Source organism: Sebastes fasciatus, chromosome 16 (assembly GCF_043250625.1).
Source record: "Sebastes fasciatus isolate fSebFas1 chromosome 16, fSebFas1.pri, whole genome shotgun sequence".
In the NCBI taxonomy this organism is placed as follows: domain Eukaryota; kingdom Metazoa; phylum Chordata; class Actinopteri; order Perciformes; family Sebastidae; genus Sebastes; species Sebastes fasciatus.
The window spans coordinates 6,391,457-6,417,032 of NC_133810.1; the positions used below are offsets into that span (position 1 = coordinate 6,391,457).

Consider the following 25,576-nt stretch of genomic DNA (forward strand, 5'->3'; position numbering starts at 1 on the left):
GTGTCTCTTTGTGGTCATCTTTTGTCTCTTTGTGAGTGTTTTGTGTCTCTTTGTAGTCATTGTATGTTTCTTTGTGGTCATTTTGTGTCTCTTTGTAATTGTTTTGTGTCTCTGGTTGTTTTGTGTCTCTTTGTAGTCATTGTATGTTTCTTTGTGGTCATTTTGTATCTCTTTGTAATTGTTTTGTGTCTCTGGTTGTTTTGTGTCTCTTTGTAGTCATTGTATGTTTCTTTGTAGTCATTGTGTGTTTCTTTGTGGTCATTTTGAGTCTCTTTGTGGTCGGTACGTGCCTCTTTCAGTGACATTCTGTAGCTGAGGGCCCCTGATCTTTGTATTTTGACACTTTTTATTCACCACAGCCAACGAAAAGCTTGAGACAAAAGCCGCATTTCACCCTCAAAAATCCATTAACAGAGTCACCGCTTTGGACAGATATTCAATATGGAATTTCACCACGGGGAGACTATCAGACTGCCACTGCAGTTAAACAGTACCTTAAAACGTCCATGTGAAGGTGCTAGTGGGCAACATGACTTCATTCCTTCACCTTCAGACGACTGCAGCAGCCTGCTGTATAACATGCAGCACATCCACATAATGCAAAGTGTCAGAAAATATGGGTCTGCTGTCCAACACTTTTACACACTGTTCGTCTTGACACTGCTATTCTCTATCAGTATTTAACTCGACACGTGCACACACACAAGAATGGTAATGTGATTGTTTTTAACGGCCTCCTCAGAATGCAGAGAAGTGCTTTGTTTTCCATGAAGTGTCTTGTTTTCCCAAGAAAATCGATTCTCTTGTTTTCCAAGGCAGCTAATTTAATGCCACGTAGCAGGAAAATGCCGCCACGGATTTCATATTTGCAGCTCTAATTATGTTAAATTCACCAACGCTGCCTTATTGATTAAGCACAGGCGGCTGCAGCCGTTCCAAGCACTCCAGGGCTCTCATGCAGATATAATGTTATACGGCAGCACCAGGCAGCAAATTCATGAATCAAGCTGTTTGTATCAGCAGCACAGCGGGCTGATTTATACATCAATATACAAGTCCAAATAGGTTGATCTGTGAGTCGGGGGCCGTGCCATGATTTTATAAATACAGCAGATAGTATACATGACTGATGTTCGGTACTCTGAGGCATGCACATGTTTTCTACTTTGTCCACAGAGTTGATCTGGACAATAAACTGAATATCTGCAAATGTAATCCTCACTTTTAAAGTCATTTTCAAAGAATAGATAGTCTGAATCCCATGCATTTAAACTAAGGACAGCTCCAACAATCGGTGACGTCATCTTATACATAGAAATTCAGTCGACTTGTGCTGAAACAATTAATTGTGAATCAAGCAAAGCTACTCTAGTGGATTAAAATATAGAGCTGGAAATGAAGCATAATAGATCCCCTTTAAATCAATTAGTCGGTTGACAGACCATTTTGATAATTGAATAATCATTTAAGTCTGTTGTTTATGCTTTTATGTGTGAAACGTTTAGGCTGCTGTCTTGCCCAGATTTTCAGTCTCAATGGGAATATCCAAGAAAAATAAAAGATAAACAAAAAAAGAGTAATTTATCAACGAAAAATACAATATGTGTTGGTTCAACCTTCTCAGGTGAGTATTTCCTGCTCTTCTCTCTTTTATATATATATAAAAAAATAGGGTTGTCAAAGTTAACGCGATAATAATGCATTCACAATCATCTGTATCTATCTGTATGTAAAGTTCCTGTCATTTCAGACATGCCCTTCCTCTCCTGCCCACCAGACGTCCTCAGTGAGTTCACACCTGTTGCCGGTCCACCAACTCTGCACCTGCCTGCACACCTGCCCCTCATTACTCCATTAGCTCTAGTGGGAACCTGCCCTTTACTTCTCTAGTAGAGAGTTCTACTAAATCTGTCTGGTGAGTCTGCTTCTGGTGTCTCTTTGTGGTCGTTTTGCGTCTCTTTGTAATTGTTTTGTATCTCTTTGTGGTCGTTTTGTGTCTCTTTGTAATTGTTTTCTATCTCTTTGTGGTCGTTTTGTGTCTCTTTTTAATCGTTTTGTGTCTCTTTGTTAATTTTGCATATCTCTGTAATTGTTTTGTGTCTCTTTGTAATGGTTTTGTGTCTCACTGTGGGCTTTATGTGTCTCTTTGTGGTCGTTTTGTGTCTTTTTGAAGTCACCTCACTCCTGCTCACCTTACTCCCCAATTACCCCCCTTCAGTATACCAGCACCTGTTCCCCGGTTGGTTGCCTGATTGTCGAGGTTGCTTCGTGCCACCTGAACCCTGGAGAATGGACCCTTAATCCAGGGACCTGGACCTATACAGGTATCTGTACCTCTTATCTATTCCTGTCCACCTGTGAATTCTCAGTTACTTCTGTTCCGACTTGCTGTCCATGTCAGGAAGCTTCTGTATCTTCACTTTTGTCAACAGACCATTTCACAGTTGCAAACGTAAACACTCCAAATATGTCCCAGTTTCCTGTTGCAAAGTATGTGAACTACATCAGCTGACAGGAAGTAAACATGGACCCAAGCTGTTGCCTAGCAATGCAAATTCAGTTGAAATGGTCTATCCACCTTATTCCAAGAGCCCCCATGATGCCTTTGCGTGAATTATGGGCACATCTTCTGGCGTGTCGTGTCACTGAACCGGAACTTTTCCATGGTAACGGTAGGCTAATCGTCTCTCCTAGAGCGACTGTATTAAAAACTACTAATACTGTACCTCTGCCTTCTACTGTGGAGGGATGGGAGGACGACCTGAAGAAGTGGCCTCAGATAATGTACACTAGCATATTTAGTTAAATGACTCTCGTTAAATATGCTCATATTTTCAAATTAAAAGAAGTATACTAATAGCACACTTGAATAAACTTGTTTTTGGTAAGGGCAATAATCCCTTATGATGCTGTATGATTCAATGTGGAGCTGCTTTGAAGATTCATCACTATATGTTGTTCTGTGTGTTTGTGTTTGTTGTTGTTGCTGATACATTCAGAACAACTTCATAACATCAGTGCTAACATATTGTACATACAACAGCAGCACCTGCAGTGTTGCTATTGATCTGCCCTTAAGGCAGATGTGCTCCCGCTCCTGCTGCTCCAGTGAATATCAGGTGTGGTGGTTTGGCAGGAAAAAGGATCCGTGTTCACAGTGTTCCAGCGTTTCTGCCATAAAAATTCTCTTTGATCCTCGTTGTGTTGCTGTTCTTCTCCCCCTCCCCGCTCACAAACACACACTCCTATCCTCCGCTCTGCATCTCTTATTCCCGTCAGCTCTTCCTCACCTCCTCAACTTCCCCTCTTTTCTCATTCTGTCACCATCTTATACCTTTTTTTTTTTTTTTACCCACCTCTCCTTCCTCTCCTTCTCGGTCTCTGATTAAACTTGCTGGTGCATTAATAAAGTGCACCTCCCTCCCTCCCCCCACACATTCCCGCCCTCCTCCAGTGGGATTAGGCAGAGCACTAATTCCATCTCCAGTCCTGGAAGCTTTGAAGTCGACTGCCATGCAGGGAAACCGCCAGCTTCTTCAATTTTCCATTTGCATAATCCCACCACTGCACTCATACATGCTCATCAGAGTGGAGGATGAGCTAATATGCTGGATGGAGCTGCATATTGGCATTATAATAATCCAGTAGCATCGCTTTCTTCATCAGCGTAGCCATCAGGGATCAATGGATCGCTGTCGTTATCGCCGTCATCACTGTTACGACCCCACTTCCTCATCACTCTTGCTTCATTTTACCCGTCCTTATCATAATTAGCAATTAGCATGTGCAAATGCAAATTTTTGCTCATTGGCGTTGGCTGATTGTATTTGCGTAGCATTATCTGCCCGAGCAGCACGGCGTGGGTAATTCCCACGTCTGCGGCGAAGCGCCGCAGCGATCCAAGAGGAGTGTCTCTGTGCTCTCAAACATCACAGCAGAACTAATGTGTGAAAACAGAGCGGCTGTAAATGTATGAATAATCATTTTAGGAGCCTTCGCTGTGAGGAAGATGAGGGGAAAAAACAAGTTTCCATAAAAAGGGATTGGCTCTGTGTTTTCCTAATCCATGAGTCAGCAACCTATGGTCCGCAACCATGACGGGAATTCAGAGGCAGCAAGCATATCCTATTAGTTTTTCAAACTGCGTATGGTTAATGAAGTGTTGGCTTGTTGTGATTTGAAATACCATGTTTCATCAAAAAGCGTCACAATAGTCCTGTATGAACTAGCACAGAGGTCGACAACCTGTTTTCCTCTAAGAGCTAGTTTGACAAAATTAAAGTGACTAAGTTGTACATCGCTGATAGCCTTTATGTCTTACTTTTATGGTCCTTTAACAACGTTTCAGCCGCCGCAGTCTTCACCTCGTTTACAGTCCCGCCATAGGCGAAGGGCTTTTTGTGTTTCGTTGGGATGCGCGCCACTAAACGACGCCTACATTGGCGTTCTTTGTCAGTTTGGTAAACCAGCCCGTTTGCACAAAAAGGTGTATAAATGCCACAATAATGCGCAAAGCGTTTAGCGTGCAATAACTACGCCTTTCTTGATTTTTGCGTGTCTTTTGTACGCCATGTGTCCTGTACACCACCTCTCATCTATATTAGTACTGTCAACTTAATGTTTGTGGTCTTTTAGGCTCAAATGACCATCAACACCATCTTTGCCCACAGATGGAGGGTCACGTGATTTGCGGTGAGCTTTGCTCCCCTGATATTAACACATAATAGGTTTTTTACAAGCAGGAAGCACTGCAGGCAACTCCATCATGTTTAGCTTCAGGAACAGGACTCCCATTTGTTCTGACTGCCCTCCCTTAACGCGCTCGGCACTGAGAGTTAAAGAGCAGCCTGGACGCAATCAAAAGCTAATTTCTTCTGACTCAACTCCCTCTGAGTCTACACACTGAACACTTAACTCTTTCCCTGCGTTACCAATAAAGTGAAATTTGCTTTGGGAGTCCTGGACTCGATGTCAGTAAGCTGACAGCTGCTCTGTGTGAGTTATTGCTTTGAGTGCTCTAGTGCAGGTAGGTTTTACACCAAAACACTACAGAAATGCGCATAATAAGAATACCATGCAGAAGAGGAACCTCTTGTTTATGTATTTAGTCACTATTATCCCTCTCAGATGGGTGATTGACTTGCAATTTTGATGTCTTGTGTGCAAAACACATATTTTGTCCTGAGGATATTTATTTCCGTCCTTTCTGTGAGTGATTAGACACCTTTAGCCCAAAACACTTCAGTGACAACAGCAAAGAATATTGCAGTAATTTAAAAGATGAATATAAAAGGCACTCTGTTAAAAAAAAGAGGACAAAGGATCAGCATGTTATTGATTTTAATTCAAATTTTTTTCTTTGCTTTTAATAACTCACAGCAGGTCAAGTCCTGCATTACATTATGACTGAAGCAGCCAATCAAATTATTTTTAAGTAGGCCTTCAGGGGGCATTTTTAACTCAATTATTGCTCTTTCTGTTGAGGCTATTTCTGGTGTTTTCTCACATATATAGGCTACACTTTCCTCTTGCAGGATTTCAGCTCCAAAATGGTCTTCTGTTCATTTCAAATTTCTGCGAAAGACATGTCTTAAAAATGGATCTGTTTTTCTTGTGCAACGTTTCGATCTAACAGAGATCATCAATTTGCCATCACAAAGCAGAGCAAACAATATAGACACAAAACACATTCATCACTCAGGTGATTGTGACCATGGATGTATTAAGAGAACGGGATACAGCGTTGGAGGCGGGGCCCCGTTCATTAAACCTGCTCAGTGGCGCATGAAGCCAAAATGGCTCGACTTCCGACTGGAGAAGTACCTGGATCTTCCAGCGATCTTCTGCATCCACTGGGCTCATGGAGCCGGCGCAGTAGCGTCCGCTCGGTCACATGGCTCGGTCACGCGGTCGCAGTCGTCACGGCTTTCTAACTCCGCCTCCCAGCCCTTGCTCCAGCCTCGGTCTTGGCCTCATTCACATGAACGGAGGAAGGGAAGTTGAGTTACAGACGTCTCTTTCCCAATGTAAGTCTATGGGAAAAAGTATTTTTGGGCCAAATGGCATCACGTGTCGGACACGGATGTTGTAGTACCGCCGTTTGGCCACTACAAAAATTGTGATCAATGACCGCCGCTCTTCCTGGGGGCTTGCTCGGAGGTGATTTGTGTTCGCCTCCAGTCTTTCCTTTGTTTTGCCTCCAGCTAACATCATGATGTAATCATGACGTCGGCTGTAAGAGGCTCTATATCTCCCACATACACACACACACACCATCAACTGCTTTCATTTCACTTATTGAAGTTCTACCATTAACTGCCTATCCTTGGCTCCGTGCTCGATTAAAGCTTGTTCTCCGTCTCCTGAATGCTAATGTGTCCCGACCAGCCAGCTGCTCCCTGTTTTATTTAAAGCCCTTTTGTCAAGGTCCAAATTAAAAATCCAGTGCATCAATTATATTTTCCAGTGTGGAAAAGAGTCTTTGAAAGCTGCCTCGGGAGGGTCTGAAAAGATTTAGATTTTGACATTTTCATAGTTAGCTTCATTGTCCCTCAGCCCCAAATCTCATTATTGGGATGTCCCTCACTTTCAGGCCTTATACTGTATCCCTCTGACAAGACGTCGTATACTTTCTACCAAAGGATTTGATCATCTTCAAACCAAAAATGAATCTTCTGATTTCATGTTGAACCTGCAACGTTGCATTGAGATATGTCTCAAAACCACCTAATGTTTACCACCTTCACCAATCCAATAGTTGTTGAGATATTTCAGTCTCAAACAGACAGACATTGTCATCACTTGAGCCATGCTGCAGCTAAAACCATTTGGCTTATCAGACCACCTCTTTCTGCAACCCCTCATCCAGCACATCTTTAACCTTTGCCCTCCACCATCACGTCCTCCGCTTGGAGTCAGATGCTGCTCGGCCACCTGACGGTTTAGACATCATCATAATGTCTGCGGTCACTGCTGCGGCTTCTACTAACCCTCACCTGCCAGACATTGTTGACTCAGCTGACTCAGCTGTTGCTTTGATGAAAGCAGTGCTTCGCTGGTTGTTGGGATTATAGTATTTTTTTATGTGACGCCTCAGCAGTAAAGCCTCTGTACTGTACCTGGTTGTGGCTCTTCTGATATAGCGCCCTTTTTTTCCTGCAGCTTTCAGGCAAGGTTTTCTTTTCTTAAGGGCATGAAGGCTACTCCACTGCACCAAAAGACAAGGCTTTTACACTAAAACATAGTGACCCAAGGGTTATCTGTGGGTACACAATGCCCCTCCTCCATGCTGAGTATGAGCCTCCTAAATATATGCACCCAAAATCTTATCAGATCTCTCATTAATAATTTCCACAGCCGCCTCATTAAGGTGGATTTATGCTTGTGTGTCCTGGTGTACAGATACCTCCAGCACAGATTTTGCAGCTTGTGATTGCATCACCAACATTCAATGCCAATAATGCACTGAAATGAGTCGCTGTAGAGCGCGTCCTCCACTCATCGCAAGGTCGGCGTTTGGGCAATACACTGAACGGCTCCAGGCCAGCACCTTGCATGAGAGAGGCTGTGTAAATGACGTCCGGTTACCAACGCAGATGCCATTTATGTAGCGAAGGGGACGGCCGTATTGCCACACGGGTAAATTGTTGGCAGTTGTAGGTAAAAACTTTGGCAGACAGGGAAAACGCACAATAGAAGGACGTCAGGTTAGCGAGTGGATAGAGCTACACCTTTGAAAGTCACTCGCAACAGCTAAAGGAACGCTATTGGCCGTAGAACCTTGTTCGTTTTGATTGAAGTTCAGAGTTACTGTACAACCCCGTTTCCTACAAAATTACGCTCCCATACAACTACACTGTATTCTCTGTAATGTTTAGAGGGAAACATATTTTCTCCTGGATTACGGTGGCAGTTTTAAACAGTGTTAACATTGTAAACTTAAACAAAACAAAAAATGCAACACTACTTGGATGAGAGACACAAAACAACACAATACTAAAAAGTTAATTTCATCTATATCTAATCTATAGCTTGAAAACAACTGTAACCCAAACCGAGTTGTATTGATTGCCTGTAACGATGTTACTGAAAGGAAGGTGGGGTTTTTGCAGAAATCAGAGTTAATAAAAAGCTAATAAAAATGTAGAATTGCATAATCATGAACTGAATTAAAGGTAACATGGTGTTAGAAAAAGACGGACAGATCTTTCAGTTTATTTAGAGCTATATAAGTGCTGCCATGTGTTGCCCTTTTTCTCCCATATGCTGCTTGCTGTCAGGATCTGCGCGGCTCCTATATACCGTCTGTAGGGCTTTACAGGAGAGCAGGAGAGAAGCAAAGTGCCAGCTGGTCTGAAAGTTGGAGGAGAATTCGTGCACATGTGTTGTTTTCATTTTCTCTTAACCTTTCCCGACAGATTTCTCTGGGTTGATGTTTTGTCATGCAGTCAGGGTCACACAGGTGAGCTTGTCCTTCCAGCAAAGCCACTTTTCTAAAAAAAATTACCTCCTTTTGAAATGGGTTTCCTTTATAAGGGAAAATGTACAGCTGCTGCTTTTTTTTTTTATCTGCAGCTTCTGTCGACGACGTTTTCTCTGTTCCTGCACCCCCGGACCCCGTTACTGTAGAGCCTGATTGTTTCTGAAGAGAAAGAATAAATTGCATTGTGCAACTACAGTAGCTGAAAGGCTCAAGAGGGAAACATTCATTTAACCTCGTAGATACAAAACAGACATCTTTTGATACGCAAGTGCGCATAATTTCATCAAAATATAAATGAGCCTTATGCACAAAGTCTTTGAGGTTTTGATATCATCGTCTGTCCCCAGTCATTTCATTTTAAAGGAGATGCTGACAGTGATTAATATGGTTGCAGAAAAGACGGGTGAACGGCAACACTTTCCTGGCATCAGTTTCACACCTTTCATCTGATTAAGCGCCCAGCTCTCCCTGCTGGTGCTGGCTGTCTCGTTGACAAGCTCTGTTGGAGGGCACAACGCAGAGAAACACCAGCACTGCTGATATTTCTGGACTAGAGATGCCAGCAGCCGGTATCCGATGCATATATAGTCAATATCCTTCAAGTTCACTAAAGAATACAAGGAAAGTTTTCAGCATTAATGTTCTTCATGAAGTTGGAAATCCTGTCGTCCTTCAAAATGTCTCATGAAATATAATAATAAACCTATTCTGGGATGTCAGGAAATACGCATTTTAGCGTTTTTGAATGTCATTTGTATGCCACGTAAATGTCCGCATTTAGGTTCAGGCAACGAAACCACTTGGTTAGGGTAAGGGAAAACATCATGGTGGGGTTTAAAATAAGTAAACTAAGTAAAACACGTACAGAAACAACAACAGAAAACACGTCACAAGCTTCTCAAACACGGGTCTTCTGATTAAAAGTGATGTTTGTTGGGCCCATCCACCTCACCACTCGCCCACTATACGTGGTCTTTCTCACTTTTTATACCACGACACTAACTCTTACCGTAGCATTTATACGTGGATGTGTTTACATTGCAGTCAGTACAGGATACATGGCGTACAAAAGACGCCAAAATCAAGAAAGGTGTACTCATTGCAGGCTAAATGCCTTTGACATTATCGTGGCATTAATACACTTTTTCGTGCGAACGGGCTGGACATAAAGTCGGTGCGTCCTTCTGCAAGAGAGGTGTGGGTACCTTTTGCATGTCTGCGCTTCATTGTCTCATAATATACCCATGCCTACATGTCTTGAATAAACTGTGATATTACAACCCAGTCGCACAGCAGTTTGTGAAATAGTCACGCAATTTTATGTACTGATTCGTGCACATAGACACGAATTTCAATTTTTTTTTTCGTGATGGTCAGCACGAAATCAAATCGTATGTAATTGTGAACCAGGAAGTATAGAGAGTAGCAAGCCTTGTAGGGAGGTGGTTGGTGGTGGATGGGTAAAAAACACAGGACTTTCACCCAGGAGACAGGTGTTTGTGTCAAAGTTGAATTATTTGCCACGTAACTTCTGTAGTTTACAGCAGTTCCTGAGTTATTTTAACCCAAACCACCATCTTATCCTCAAGCTGTTGCCTAATCAAGACGGTCTTTTCCTAAACCTAATTAGTTTTATTTTGAAAAGACTGGAGCGGAAAGTGACACTTGCATCACGTTTTGTTGAAAGTGGTGCTGAGCGTCACGAAAAAAAGGGAAATTCATGTCTATGTACACGAATCAAATAGATTCAATTTCACGAACTTCCATGAGACTGTGTTGGATATTATTTTCCCGTTACCAACCAAGCCAACGAGCCTCTGATCGTTAGCAAGCGAGCTAACTTGGAGAACTCTTGTTTTTACATCCTCAGCAACTCTATTAAATGAAATGATGTAGAACAAAATGCCAGGTGGGAGTAAACAGCACAGTATAAAGAGAATGACGGCGGCTCTGAGAACGTAGTTTTGCAGGAGACAGGGATTCACCTGGAGCCGTGCTTACTTGCACATGTGTGGTCCTGTGTGTTGCGTGATAGTGTGTGTTGTGTGTATGTCAGTGCGTCTGCTGACAGCAGTGCAACGTGTGGACAGGTTGCAGGCCCTGGCACATCTCCTCCTGCTGCCCTCCTGGATGATGTTTTCTCAGAGATGTGAGAGCTGTCAGAGCTTCACTGCTTGCTGTACCGGAGGCATACATCATCTACGAGCAGCCTCTCTGCTCCCACCCAATCATTCTTTACCTTTTGGTCTGTTAACGTGTGTGCTCTCCTTTTCCCTCTGAAACTGCTTCGTAATGATCCCCCATGGGGAACTACTTCCAGAGAGGAAACGGTTAAGGTTAGGGTAGGTCATCAGGCAGCGAGTCTTGCAAGAGGTTTTGCAGATCTCAGATCAGATTTCGCAATTTTGCGGTTTGCCTTGTAGACACGACCGTGAGAAGTGTTGCGTACCACACTCAACGTTTTGACCGTTTTGAGTGCAACATCTGTGTACTTAGAGTGCAGCTGGATTTTGCCATACTGCTCAGTGTCAGCCCACTTATGTATTCAAATTGCAAATTGAGAAAATCGTCTCTTCCTGGTTCCTCTTCCTTAAGAGATTAGAGGCTTTTCTAAATTAAAGAAGAATCAAATTTGGGGGAAACCACTGAATCTCCCCAACCCGGGAATAAAAACAAAACAAAACCCTACTCATCAACCTATAGAGAATAATGCAGCACCAGTTTACAATTATGTGTGTGCAGTCCATAATTTAACTCCTCCCCACATCTGTGTCTGACTATACCATAATATAAGAGTTTGTTCTAGCACGTTTGGAAGCAAGACCTAGTGTACTACAAACTCCCATCTTTCCTGTGTACACAGGGGACTGATGTGTACTTTTGTTTCATGCTGCACCAAAGACTTCATCTGCCATCACAACCTCCGTTGATTTGCTGCCAATCGCTGTCTAGTTAGCCCCCGCTCTGAACTCTGTCAGGAGATGTCACCGAGTTTGCCTTTAGAGTCTCCTTTTCATGCAGAAGCTGAGGCTTTTCAAAGGCCCTCTGAAGAGATAAGCGTAGCCTGCCAACCTGACTCTGGAATACAAATGCCCTTTTTAGCATAGGGAGGTGAAAAGGGAAAGATAACAGAGGAAAATGTGTCAGAGAGGAGGGAGCGTGCACGGGTGTAGACCTTATGGCGAGGCTGGGTAAGGAAGGACGGATAGAGGCAAAGACAAATATGAGGAGAGACGAAGGTTGCTGTGATAGATGGGTTTGCCGGAATACGGTATTGATTTAGGCATTTTCGTTAGATAGAAAATTCCAGCCGGTATTATCTGCAAAGTGGAAATGTAAAGAAGGTTCTTTCATGATCAAAATTGTACATTTTCTTTGGTTACAGTGCGATTGGTAGCTGTTTGCAGGCACAATCATAAATTACATTACATTTTTTCCGCTCTGTAAAACTCACTTTCTGGTTTCTTTATAGTGTTAGAAGGACGACCTTTAAAATAAAAGTTTGTACTAACCAGGGGGAACCAACGCCACACTGACGAAATTACTTATCAAGGATTGATATGTATCCGTCTATTCCTGCATACTTTTCTTTACCTATAATCCTAATTGCAAGGTGTTTCTGTTGCCGTTAAAAGCTGAACAGTTTGTTTATATCATCTGTTGTTCTGATGTTTGTTTTAGTAAATCATTTTGACGTTACTAGGCAATATTTTCTTATATTTTAAGCATTCTATACCTTCATACTGCCTCTGTCACTCCAGCCCGGTCTCACAGGGAGGCGTATAAATACCACGTCTCATGAGTGGGCATTTTAGCGTTTTCACATGTCATTTGTACGCCACGAAAACGTCCACAGTGAGCTTAGTTAGGTTAAGGGAAAACGTCATGGTTTGTTGGATCAATCCACCCTTCATAAGTGTTCTTTCTTGCTTTTTATACTACGTCTCTAACTCTTACCGTAGCATTTATACGTGGATGTTTTTACATTGCAGGCAGTACAGGATGCACGGTGTACAACAGACACGCAGAAATCAAGAAAGGCGTCCTTATTGCACGCTAAGCACCTTGTGCATTATCGTGGCATTTATACGCCATGGCTGACCAGGTGTCCCGCTTTACGAGAGACTGCACAGCATTTTTATCCCTCGTCCCACGTCCCACATATTGAGACGATGTCCCACATTTTCATTGGCTCTAGTTTTCAAAAGTCAAACCACCGCAGGACAGACGCTTTTTTAAAATCTGGCTTTGATCCAATGGCTGTGAAGAAAGCAAACTGAGAACACGTGGGTCAAGTGCAGGTTAACATGTCACCGTCTTTGCTACGCCCAACGGAGAAAAATTATGAGTCACTTCGCTTCATTTATAAGCTGGTGGAAGGAGATTCTCAGAGGATTTTGTGAAATTTGCCAGTTATTTTTCAGTTTCACTCAGGGGGGGAATACGACATGAAGCGACACAGTTCACGTGAGTCTCACAAGAAACGTGCGGATCAAAAGGAGATGTGCCGATCTATGGATGCATTTGGGCAAAGCGTAGAGATGTTACAAGATACGGGCATAATAGAAATGTTTATTATTTAAGTTAGATAGACATTACATCAAAATTTGTAGACTATACCTCTCAGCCTTGGTAACAAACAGACCCACAGACCGTCGGACCGATATTGCCATTCATAGAGCCACGCCGCTAGCTCAGGTAAAAAAATGAAAGAGAAGAAGAAAGTGAGAGAGAAACAGCATAAGGGGCAAAAATGACAAAAGAGGAGTAGAGAGTCATCAGCCTGAGGGCAAAAGCATCAGTTAGCTCTTCAGAAGTTCAACTCCATACAGCACAGAGCTTTTCTCTGAGTCCCTCTCTCACATGTTCACTCACCAATCCTGTAATGCATATCAAATCGCCGGGTGAATAATGAAGCCAATCTCACATAAATTAGAGAGACACGCTGAATTCCCCCCCGGTCCAATCACCATGAATATTAAAGCAAACTCACAAGGTTACAGGGAGAAATGGTGGACGGGGAGAACAAGCGGAGGATGGATGAAGAAATATGAAGAATGAAGAGAGATAAAAAGGAGAGCTCCCGGCGAGAAGGGAAGGCAGTCGTTCTAAATTTATATCAGCGATGACCATGTAATCATTTTGCTCACATCTGAAAACAAGGTTAGACAATGAGGTAATTAAATCGGCAGTGCTGCATGGCATGTCACTGATGGATGTGCAAGGTTATTCTTTAAAGCTATACGTCCTGTAATAAGATAAATGCACTGTTGTGTAAGCTGCTTAAAGGAAAAATACGATGAGGATTGCATGGACACACAGTCTGTGCTGATGGGATGTGTAGTATAAATAGCCTACTTGTGCCATATAATGAAAATACTCCACTACAAGTAAAAGTCCTGCATTCAAAAGCAATTGTTAGGTTGTAGCAGGCTCAGTTTTAAAGCTAGAGTGAAGATACTGGTATCATATGAAACTAGAAAACCTAAGGAATCCATCGGTACCAACCATGTCATACTACAGTAGCTTGTCGTGAAGGAGGTTAAATAACGCTCCAAACCTGCACTCATTTTTGGCATTTGTTGTGCATTTTTCAGACATTTTTCGGACATTATTCTGACATTTTGGGGATATTTTTCGGACATTTTTTGGAAATGTTTTGCACATTTTTTTCTGATATGATTTTTCTAATATTTTTCAGATTTTTTTTAAATATTTTTGACATTTTTCTGAGATTTTTCTGAATTTTTCCAATAATAAATATAGACATATGTTTGCATAAATCAGCATATTTGCCCACTCCCATGTTGATATGAGTATTAAATACTTGACAAATCTCCCTTTACGGTACATTTTGAACAGATAAAAAAATTTGTGATTAATTTGCGATCAATCGCGATTAAATATTTGAATCGATTCACAGCCCAAATTTACAAACTATTGTTACGTTTCATCAGTTTTTGTCTCTGCAGGAACAACTGCGACAGTCTTACAGACTGAATATTAAGTGGATGCACTGAAAAGGACGGATTTAGTTGCAATTCCTGCCAAAATGCTGCCTTCAACTGCAGTTGAACGTAACAGAATTACATGTTGCATACACGAGTAAACAAAGGCAGGTGGGATTTGCTGTGATGTATAAGGGCAGAGGAAATGCACACTGTTTCAGTGGTTATTTTTAAACACACTTTTCTATACACTGTGATGAGATGGCTGAAACATCGTTTCATCAATGAGCAGTTAAAGATTATTTTCAGAATCACACAAAGGGGTCAAAACCCTTCTGATGCTACCAGAAAAAAAGCCAAAGTGAAATTTCTTGCATGTTATCTGATGGCATTAGTCCGTCTTGTTATTGTACTGTGAGAATCATACTTCTCTTTCCCAGAATGCACCAGGGGGGAGACGTGAACAAGTGGAAGTGGACTGGCACTAAATGACTGAAAGATCAAGGGGATTTCTGGAGCAGCCGAGGGAAGCGTACAGCAGATTACTGATCGGAATAAGACATTCACGTTTTCAAATAGATATTTCTCCCCGCTTGAGTGAAGTTTCCAATTTTAGCCGTCGGTTCAGTTCAGAGGACGTTATCTGAAGTGTGTAAATACGATTGGAAGGGATGGAAGTGGAGCTTTGTCAGTGTGTGTGTGGTTGTTTTTGACCTGAGCAGCAGTCAGCAACCCTAAAACTCTGCATTCAGAAATACCGTTTAGACATGGATTATAGGGTCATATCCATGGCAACAATCTGGATTCAGCCATTATGTCATATATATATATCAGTTTTCTCCACCAGGTCGTCTATAGACCTTTTTCACAGCAGACACAGCAGGAAAAAGCGGCTCCGGTGGTGTATTGAGTATTAGGGCCACATTGAGGAAAAAAATAAAATCTGAGATTCAAGAATATAGTCATATTACGAGAATAAAGTCATAGGTTTACGAGAAAAAAAGTCATAATATTATGAGAATAAATCATAAGTTTATGGGGAAAAAATGTCGTAATATTATGAGAATAAAGTCATAAGTTTCCGAGAAAAAAGGTCGTAATATTATGAGAAATAAAGTTGGCTGCTGATCTGTAACTGGCACCAGACTTCATTAATACAGTTACACATTATTCACTACAATAATAATCTGCTCTTCTCTAACATTATTTATGAAGAAGCCCAACTCCTCCTCAGCTCAGCAGCACCACATCATTATTAAACTCTAAATGTTTGAGGAGATTTACACCGAATTATTCCTGTGAATAAATAGCCGAGGTCTCCGTCAGTGATCCGTGCTCGCTGCAAAAACACAACTGTGTTTCCCCCGCTAAGAAACAAATCAATCATTAAAAAAAAAAAATAGCGTTGCACAATTTTCAGGTCATTGTTTTCATAATTACAGGTTTTAATTTAATATAATGTGAAATCTCTAGCTGCGTGGCCCCTCGCTACAATGGAGTAATCCATCCACCCACCAGCTCATTCACGGCTCTGACAGAAAGCGGTGGTTTCCCGGCCCACCAGCCTGTGGAGAATCGATCGGCTCCGGCTGGGGAGAGAAAAGAAGATCACGCTGACGGATTTGCAACAGGCAACATACTCACACATACACACACACAAACACACACAGGAAAACAGTCATGTTATTATGGCATAGACTCAGAAATATAGATGCGTCTTTTGGTGCAAAACAGCATCTCTGATCTTTGGAGCTGAGGCCATTTGAGCAGATAACTGACGAGTAAAACCTCCAGTCAGCCCAACCTGATATCATGGGAAGGAGTAAAAATAGTACGCCATTTTAAGGTTATTCCACGTCATGAAAACACATTTTAAGAGTGCCATTTGAAGCCACGTTGTTACCATGAAACAGACATGGTTACGTTTAAGCAAAAAGAACGGCTGCAGTTAGGTTTATGCAACAAAACCACTTAGTTAGGGTTAGGGAAAAACATCGTGGTGGGCTTAAATAAGTAAACTAAGTAAAATATGTACGGAAACAACATAAGTACGGAAAAAACGTCACTAACGTAACTAACGTAACTAACGTAACTAACGTAACTAACGTAACTGTAGCTAACGTAAACTAGCTGTAACTAACGTAACTGTAACTAATGTAAACTAACTAACTGTAACTAACGGAACGGAACTAATGGAACGGAACTAACGGAACGGAACTAACGTGAAGGAACGTAACGTAACGTAACTAACTAACGTAACTATAACTAACACAACTAACGCAACGTAACTAACTAACATAACTGTAACTAACGTAACTAACGTAACTATAACTGTAAGTAACGTAACGTAACTAACGTAACTAATGTAAAGGAACGTAACGTAACGTAACTGTAACTAATGTAACTATAACTAACGCAACATAACTGTAACTAACGTAACTAACATAACTATAACTAACGTAACTATAACGTAAGTAACGTAACTGTAACTAACGTAACTGTAACTACTGTAATCAATGTTATTCACTTCACGTCTCATAATGTTATGGCTGATCGGTGTATATATAAGATACATGCAAAATAATCTACTACAAAGTAACTGGTGACTACAGAAAGTAAATAAGGAGTAAAGGAACAATATGTCACTAGCTGAGTCAACGTTAGCCGTGCCAAGTCTGGAAATATCTGAAAGGGTTGGTTCAGATTTTTTTGAAGTATGAGGTAAAATGACTGTTTTTGTGAATGGAGTCTGGTGGCTTTGAAGAGAGTGATTCAACGTCTGAATGTTAGGCCCGTTTGTCTCATTACTGCTACTTCTCTGTTTCCATTTGCTCTGGACATGTGGTCTTCTATATTTAAAAGCAGTGGAGTGGAGGACTGTGAATTTCTCGGCAAACCTCCAGCTACAAACAGCCATCTATCCCGCGTGTCAGTCACCGTGTGCTTTCACTCAATTTGCACAACCTTGTCTGGTAATATTTCCTCTGAGCTGCAGGCCCTGCACAGCACTGCCTCTCCCAAGAGCAACCATAACAACTCCAGATTCCACCTAAAGTTATATTTCATGCTAATGAATTAATGCACCCTTTCCCCATTTTCAGCCTGAAAATGTGCCTCCGCTGCCACGCCGAAATGAAAAAAATCAAATTAGTCTTGTCATTTGCAGCTGATTTGTTCGGGTCCCCGCTCACTCTCCCTTCTTTTCCCTCGGCATGGCTGATGAGACAGCACAGCTGTGTTCCTGTTAGTGATTCCGATAACACCAAATTAAATGCCGTCTGAGAGAGTTGGGCCATTAATATGGAATCACAAACGTCAAGCTGACTCAGATCAATATATTAAACACTGTATAAATTCACCAGCCACCCTCATCTCGCTGCCACATTACGAATGAAGAGCCTCGACCGACTTTAAACAGGAAATTCAGTTGTGCTGCTCAGAGAAACGTCATTGCTGCTGTTATAGACACTTGAATAACAAAATTACTGCTATTATTGAAGTGTATTATGTGGGAGCAGGAGCATGCTGGTGATCTGAAAACAACAGGAAGTTGTTACTGATCAACACAATCAGCAGCTGCAAGCAGGTTGTGACACAAAACAGTTGGAGACAATTACTATAAAATCCTTATTGTCCAGTCGACACAGTTTTCCTTCTCTGAGTCAGATCTCACCTCACGAAAAAGTAGCATACTTCAAGTTCATTTTTATGAAGTCAAATTAAGTAGTTCAAGGATATTTCCCAAGTATACTTTATGTAGTAAGTATACTAATATCAGTATACCATATAGTTACGTTAGTTCTAGTTACGTTAGTTCTAGTTGCGTTAGTTATAGTTGCGTTAGTTATAGTTACGTTAGTTCTAGTTACATTAGTTACATTTACATTAGTTTCGTTAGTTACAGTTACGTTAGTTACAGTTACATTAGTTACGTTAGTTACAGTTACGTTAGTTATAGTTACGTTAGATACGTTAGTTATAGTTATGTTAGTTGCGTTAGTTATAGTTATTTTAGTTACGTTAGTTATAGTTATGTTAGTTACATTAGTTACAGTTACGTTAGTTATAGTTACGTTAGTTACGTTAGTTATAGTTATGTTAGTTGCGTTAGTTATAGTTATTTTAGTTACATTAGTTATAGTTACGTTAGTTACAGTTACGTTAGTTACGTGATTATCTCGTTACTATGACACCTAGCAGTGGGTGGGATATATTAGACAGCAAGTGAAGATTTTGAACTTTGAACTTTGTGTTGGAAGCAGAGAAATTGTCAACGTAAGGATGCATCTCCTTGGAGCATTGAACATTTTGTAGCATCTCCAGAACTGCAGCTCTTGTGGGCTGTTCCCGGTCTGCAGCGCTCAGGACCTACCAAAAGTGGTCCAAGGAAGGAAAACCGGTGAACTGGCGACAGGGTCAGACCGGAGGCTCATTGATGCACGTGGGGAGCGAAGGCTGGCCCGTGTTGTCCGATCCAATAGAAGAGCTACTGGAGCTCAAATTGCTGAACAAGTGGTTCCGATAGAAAGTTTGTTGCGTATGGGGCTGCTTAGCCGCAGACCGGTCAGGGTGCCCATGCTGACCTAATGTTATGGCTGATCCGTGTATATACCACAATGCAAATGCACCATATGTTCACTAGTTAATTACTAACTTCTTCTGTCTGTTGCTTGGTGCTGAGTAGGCAGCGTACACAAAGTTTATCAGAGCTGCTTTTTTGCTGGAAACAGCTGCCTGCTGCTGCTGCTGGAAGTGACTCTAATGAGTAAAGTGAGAGTAAAATCAAAACAGTAAAGTCATAAAAAACAGAACAGTCAGCTGAAAGACACTAAAAAAGCTGTGGGAGGTTTTGTCACTACGAGTGGCCCCGTTCGTTTCATTCATACAAATATCCATCGTGTTGTATTTTGAACGTGGTTGCCAGGACAACCGTTTTGTTTACATTTGGTGCCTTCAGTGGATTTTGATCACTGATAACTTTTCACCAAAGTTAGTTTTCTGCAGGATATTCACCGATACCCACGATCAATCATGGACAAAAATCTTGACACAACAATAACGCGTAAGTTGAAGTTTAACATTTAATATTGAACGCATGGTTCTGTCTCTGTGTATGGAGCAGATGTCTGTAGAGATGAATAATAATTGCACTGCTGCTGCTGCACCTGTTTTCAACATCTATCAATGTGATTAATGCCTTTTATTCATGGCTCGATGGAAGCATTAGACTTATCTTGTCCTTTAGTAAGAAAAAAAAGTAATATTAAAATGCTTATGCTTTTATTATTTGTCATATTTGCCACCTAATTCTTCATTCTTTTATTTTTCTTTCCTGTTTTACTCTCAGACTTTATTTTTGTCTTGAATTTATCTCCTGGAAGCCAGTGTTTTTATATCTAAGGGACATATCGTGCTCATTTTCAGGTTCATACTTGTATTTTGTGGTTCTACTAGAACATGTTTACATGCTTTAGGCCCTGCTGTTGCACTGCTGAGTGCGTTTTTTTTTTTACTCTATTGGTGTCTTCAAATGGGGTCCTGTTTATGAGAAGAGAAAATGTTGATATTCCCAACGGCCTCATCTTTTTCCTCTGTCATTATACCTTTGCATGTTTTGCATTATGTTACTCACTTGCTAAATTGTTGGCCTCTGTGGCTTCTAGATTGGTTAATATTGCCGTTGCTTAGCAGCAGTGTTCTCATGACTCAAACACTTAACGCCAAGCATATCGTGTACACGACTTCCCATGTTGTAAACACAAGTTCCCGAGTTTCATTTGAAGGCACCAGTAGACTGTAGCCTACTATTATCTATTAGATAGCATACAGTTCATGGTTTGTGTTAAGGTAACGTTAGCACTCATTCAGTGGTAGCCTAGCAAAGGCCTAAATCTTAAAAAAAAACATTACTTTTCTGATACTGTCTGTCTGAAACGCTCCGTTTTAGCGCCTGTCTCTTTAAGAAGCCCAGTCTGCTCTGATTGGCTTGTGAGAAAAATATGGTGCACCTTTGCAAAGGTAGTTCTCAAGCTATGGTCGGTATATTCTAATGAGCCTGCATGTGACATAGGAAGGGGAGCCACATCTGAATGACTTGTTGAATCACATGTTTTCTGATCTAGACAACCCACAAATAACTGACAGGGTTGTCTTATTTCACAGTTTCAGATACCCAAATATATGTGCACAAGCACTGAAAAAGTGCATGATATGTCCCCTTTAAAAAGTGCATTGATATTATTATACGAGCAATATCTTATTGTGTTTGTGCTATCATTTTGCAGTTCCTGCATCAACAAAAAAATACGTGCTGTATAAGATGCCAGCAGACTGGGACACTCTGCCGGTGTATTCTGGTGTTGATGCTACCATACGACGGGACAGTTTCGCAGTTTACACAAAGAATAGAGGAGGCAGAAGCCTCGTCTATGAGGGCTACGTTCGTCCGCCTACTCCTGAGGAGCTGTCCATGTCGACGGTGCTGCGACCACCGAGGCAGGAGACGTTCACGAAGAAGTATAAAACACTGCTGCAGAAGATCAGAGCCGATGAGGCCGAGGCTGAAGCTCAGGAACATATCACCTTAGAGTATGAAAGGGGCAGCGTGGCAGGTTTTGCAGCAAGCAGTGACCCAAGGGAAGGTGTTATTGTCAGGGCAGAGCCGAGGACCACGCCAGGCGTTGAGGAGACAGCTGATGGATCAGAACAGCAGATAGAAACGGAGAAACGTAACAAAGCAGAAAATCCAAATGTGTCTCTGCAGAGGACGAAGTCCAACACCGATTACTCACTTCCAATGGAGATCCTCGACAGAAGAGAGAGTTTTCACCCAGCACCACCTGGAGGAGGGACAGGAGAGATTTTATCTTTTACATCTTGGGACATAGAGTACAAAGAGCTCTTGAACTTGTTGTATGCTGATCCAGATCCTTCCCAGAACAGTTCGGCTCCACCAGTCACGGCTGAGGATGGAGAGTCCTTCCCTAAAATCTACTTAGACCTGTGAAGGCTGAGAATCTTAACATAAACTGTGAATAAATGTTTTGAGCAGTGATTAAATTGTGCTTTTCTGACGTACTGTGGATGTTCAAACGCGATTAATTAATTAAAAATGTTGAACTCAAGGCTTCAAACCGGTGGGTGATGTCACGGTGACTACGTCCACTTCTTATATACAGTCTGTGGTCGTTAGTCAGTCAAGTTAACGTCAACCACGATCTTTTCCTAACCATAACAAAGTAGTTTTGTTGCCTAAACCTAAACTTCCTGTGAAAGCACAGTAAAAGACACGGCTGACGCGTCCTAAACTGATGCCAGAGAGGAACTTAGAGCGTCATAGTTTGAAGCATAGGGCTACTGACCAAGTGGCGGTATTTGACGAGTTCTGAGTGAGAACGTGTTGGTGTTATCAGATGTGAAGACTGTAAAGGTCAGGACTAAGTGGTTGGTTTGGCAGATGCACATCGGGTTAGATTTCCCAGCTATATTAAAGTGCAGGACACAGCTGCTTCCTTAAGCTTAAGCATCTGCTTCCAGTAGAAAAGCGCATCCAAAGCGTGTCCCACATGAGTTAATTCTCAGTTTTCATGGCATGACTTAAGATTAAAGGTCAGGTCATAAGTGCCAAAACAACATATTGTCTTTGAGATTTCTGCCTCCACACCAGCGCAATTTATAGTGTTCACTGCATTGAAAATGTACATTACAAAAACACACCTTTCCACAAATAGTGTTTTATCTACACATACAGTCCACATAGTTTTGGATTAAACCTCATAAACTCTCACAAAATGCTGCTGCGTCACAACAACACGAACACGGAGCAGAATTGTTTTGCTTCCCTGCCTCCTGCACTATTTTTTCGGTGCCTCTTAATGGGTATCGATTTCCTCCATACAGGTCTGATTGATTTTGGTCGTCCTTACTGAATCAGGAGGCCAGAGATTAAAGTCTTGACCCTCTCACACAACAAGAACACACACGACTGATTCACTTGGGATGCCAAACCACGACTGTAATCAGTCTGTAAAGGTCACACAGTGAGTCCCAAGGACTAATAATACCTGTGGGGGCGAAGATCTCGCCGCTGTGGTTCTCTCTCTCTCCAATCACTAATGATGAGTTTGTTGCAACTCATCAGTTTCTCGTCCTTTCTCCCTGCAAACTAAAGACGTCGTTTTTCCATTTTGTCTTGGCAATTAGTGAATGCTGACGTAGTGTAAAACGCTTTGAGTGATCGGACGACTAGAAAGGCGCAATATAAGTCCATTTACACTGTTTTTTTCCACAGACCTCTTGTCATTTTGTCCCATATATTGTTTTAGCCATGTAGGCTTTGTACGTACAGTATGTTTTTAGCCATGCTAGCAGCATCAGCTCTAGGGATGCCAATAGCCGTGTTTCCATTTAATTGTCAGGTGATTTTTTTAGCAAACCTTTGCAAAAAAGAAATGTCAATTAGGCGCGTTTACATCAACTGGTTTGGAGCAAATAAACTTGACTACAGCATAGTTTGGTCAGAAGTTGGAGCTATAGGCTACTCATGGCTGTAATCCGCCAGTGTATAGAGTAGAAGAAGAAGTACAGGTTGAGAAGCAGAAACAAAACAAGTCGGCTTGGCCATCAAACCATCTACAAGAGAAAAATGGAGAGAGGTCTTCAGGGAATTTGCTTCAATTGGGCAAGCTTTAATTGTTCTTTTATGTCAGATAGTATTGGTCATGTTTCATGTTGTCCGGAGACGAACACAAGCATTTGCACGATATGGGAATATCCGAGAAGACGCCGACAGTGGAAACAGCTGATCAATCATGTGAGCTAAATGTTCGCTACGTCAGAATTTAATCGGCAAAGGAGTTTCCATAATCCATTTAGCGCATCAACTCTTTTCCAATAAAGGCAAAAACCACCTCAAGCGAACGTAAAATTTGCAATTGAGGAGGTTTTATCAAATTTTGCCGGCTAATTTCTGTCAGTAGGTCGATCCCACCACTTTGGCCCAGAATGAAATATATCTCAACAACTATTGGATGGATCGCCATAAACTTTTGTTCAGACATTCATGCTCCCCAGTCGATGAATCTTAATAGCTCTGGTGATCCTCTGACTTTTCCTCTATAGCGCTGCCATGAGGCTGCTGTTGTTTTCTGTCTCTGTGTTTCTTCTTCAAGCTGAATTAGACGGTAAAGAAATTGTCTGTGTCCCGCCCCAAGGTCAAAGATAATAACTTAGTAAGTGGATAACTGGATTACAGGCATTCGTGTTTGCTTGGTCATTCACCCCCCCCCCCAACACACAAACACACAAACACACACACACACACACACACACACAGGCACACACACATATGTGAAGTGTGATATACACAAACTTCGTTATTGCCAGAAATTATCTTTTGCACAATCTTTTTCTGAGCACTTTAATCCTACAAAGTCAAGCTGCAGTTTATGTGATTCATTCCTCTCTAATAGCCTAACTCCAATATTAATAAGTTTCCTCAGCCATGTCGTAATCCCTGCAGAAAAAAAAACATTATCAAGGAATTACATATGCTGCAAACAAACCTTTTTTTAAAAATAAATAAATGACTTTATAATCCATCAGAGGAATACAAATGTCATTTCACAAGACAGACAGAAGACGAGGCGAGAACAGACCTCTGACTTATTTCCCCAGCTGTCAAGTCTCAGACACTAAATCCATCTCTATGCTAGCCAGAGCTCTTATGCAAAGTCTTAGCAGTAGATTGGTATGAATGGCTGCATACTGTTTAGATGCCCTGCAGAGTTTCGCTGATGAAGTGCTCTGACATTGCAGTCACAGTGCCGTATCACCACTCGTGTGTTTATGTGGTGCATGTTGAAGGTGCCTTACTGTGGAATTTAAATACTGCAAAAAAGAAGGTGTTAGGGAGATGATTGAAATGATAGGAAAGCAGAAAGTACATCAAGAGTGTGCAGTCATACTAGCACCTCTGTGAGGCTGCACTGTGAGCGCTAAATGCCAACGTAACTAACCTGTTCTCACTTCCAACTCGTCAAGGAGACACCCTTTAGTAACACTAGGTGATGAACATCAATGTACTAGTAGTATACTTGTAAGTGTACTACTTCAATACTTCTTGGGACCAAGTTGGCAAACTTTTTAGTTCATAAAAGTATACTTTTAAGTGTACTTTTAGTGTAAGAACAGTAAACTTTGAGTGCACAACTACATCTAAGTTGTATTTTGTAAAGCATGCTATACTATGAAGTGAACTATACTACAAGTGAACTTTTAGGTATACAGTTAGTTCGCTAGTTATATACGTGTAGCCCACTTGTACGTGTAGTAAACTTTAAAGCATACTCTCAGTAAACTACTCGTTTAATAGTTTTTACTGCAAGTGTACTTGTAAGTTTTCTTTCACTTATACTTAGCCAATGATTTATGTATTACAAAAAGACACTTTTGCTATTTGACTTGATATTGTGATGAAAGTTTGTTTTTCCCGCATGCCTCCACAGTGAATGGAGAATGGAAAAACATATAAAATTCTTGATGAATTGAAGTAAATTCATATCAAGACATACATTTACAAACCATTCTATCAAAAAGTTAGCAAAAGCAAAATATACTTGTCTGTATACATGTCAGTTTAAGCCAAGTATACTTAAGTATATCACTGATAAGTACATAAAACAGTAAACTGAAAGCATGCTCTTTTATTTTAAGTTTAGAAGAAGTATACTAATAGCACACTTGAATAACTTCTTTTTGGTACAGGCAGCCACGTTAGTCATCAATCAGTGAAGTTAACGTCAACCACGCCCGTTCCTAAAACTAACTAAGTGGTTGTGTTGCCTAAACCTAACTTCCTGTGAAAACCGAAGTTTATTTTGAAAGGACACTGTGCATGTAACGAGCATATATTGACACGCCGTCCCCGGTCCGTCCAATAGCAACGCTAGAGGTCTCTGATGCCGTCGGTCTCTGATGCCGAGGGGCTCTGATGCTGAGGGGCTCTGACTAAGCGGCGGTATTTGACGATTTGGGCGTGAGAATGTGTTACAATGACAATGCTAATATGCTGATGCTTAGCAGGTATAATGTTTACTATGGTAACCACCTTAAAAAAACTAAAAAACAAACCAAAAAAACGGGGAAC

The 25,576-nt window shown here is 41.4% G+C and overlaps 1 protein-coding gene across 2 annotated transcripts; it reads left to right on the plus strand.

Moving 5' to 3' along the window:
• Positions 1–1,902: 1,902 nt before the first annotated feature.
• Positions 1,903–21,489, plus strand: LOC141753336 (uncharacterized). 2 transcript variants are annotated; one of them, XM_074611902.1, is made up of 3 exons: positions 1,903–1,919; positions 2,219–2,324; positions 20,715–21,489. In XM_074611902.1, the coding sequence occupies exon 3, from the start codon at positions 20,750–20,752 to the stop codon at positions 21,434–21,436; it is 687 nt and encodes a 228-aa protein (XP_074468003.1). In that variant the 5' UTR covers positions 1,903–1,919; positions 2,219–2,324; positions 20,715–20,749; the 3' UTR covers positions 21,437–21,489. The 2 variants fall into 2 exon arrangements, with proteins under 2 accessions (XP_074468003.1, XP_074468002.1); XM_074611901.1 differs by lacking the exons at positions 1,903–1,919; positions 2,219–2,324 and adding an exon at positions 19,341–19,492.
• Positions 21,490–25,576: the final 4,087 nt, after the last annotated feature.

Coding starts and splice junctions, on each gene's coding strand:
- LOC141753336 (XM_074611901.1), top strand. CDS start 19,462: ATGGACAAAAATCTTGACACAACAATAACGC. Junction 19,493..20,714: donor TCTTGACACAACAATAACGC/GTAAGTTGAAGT, acceptor ATCATTTTGCAG/TTCCTGCATCAACAAAAAAA.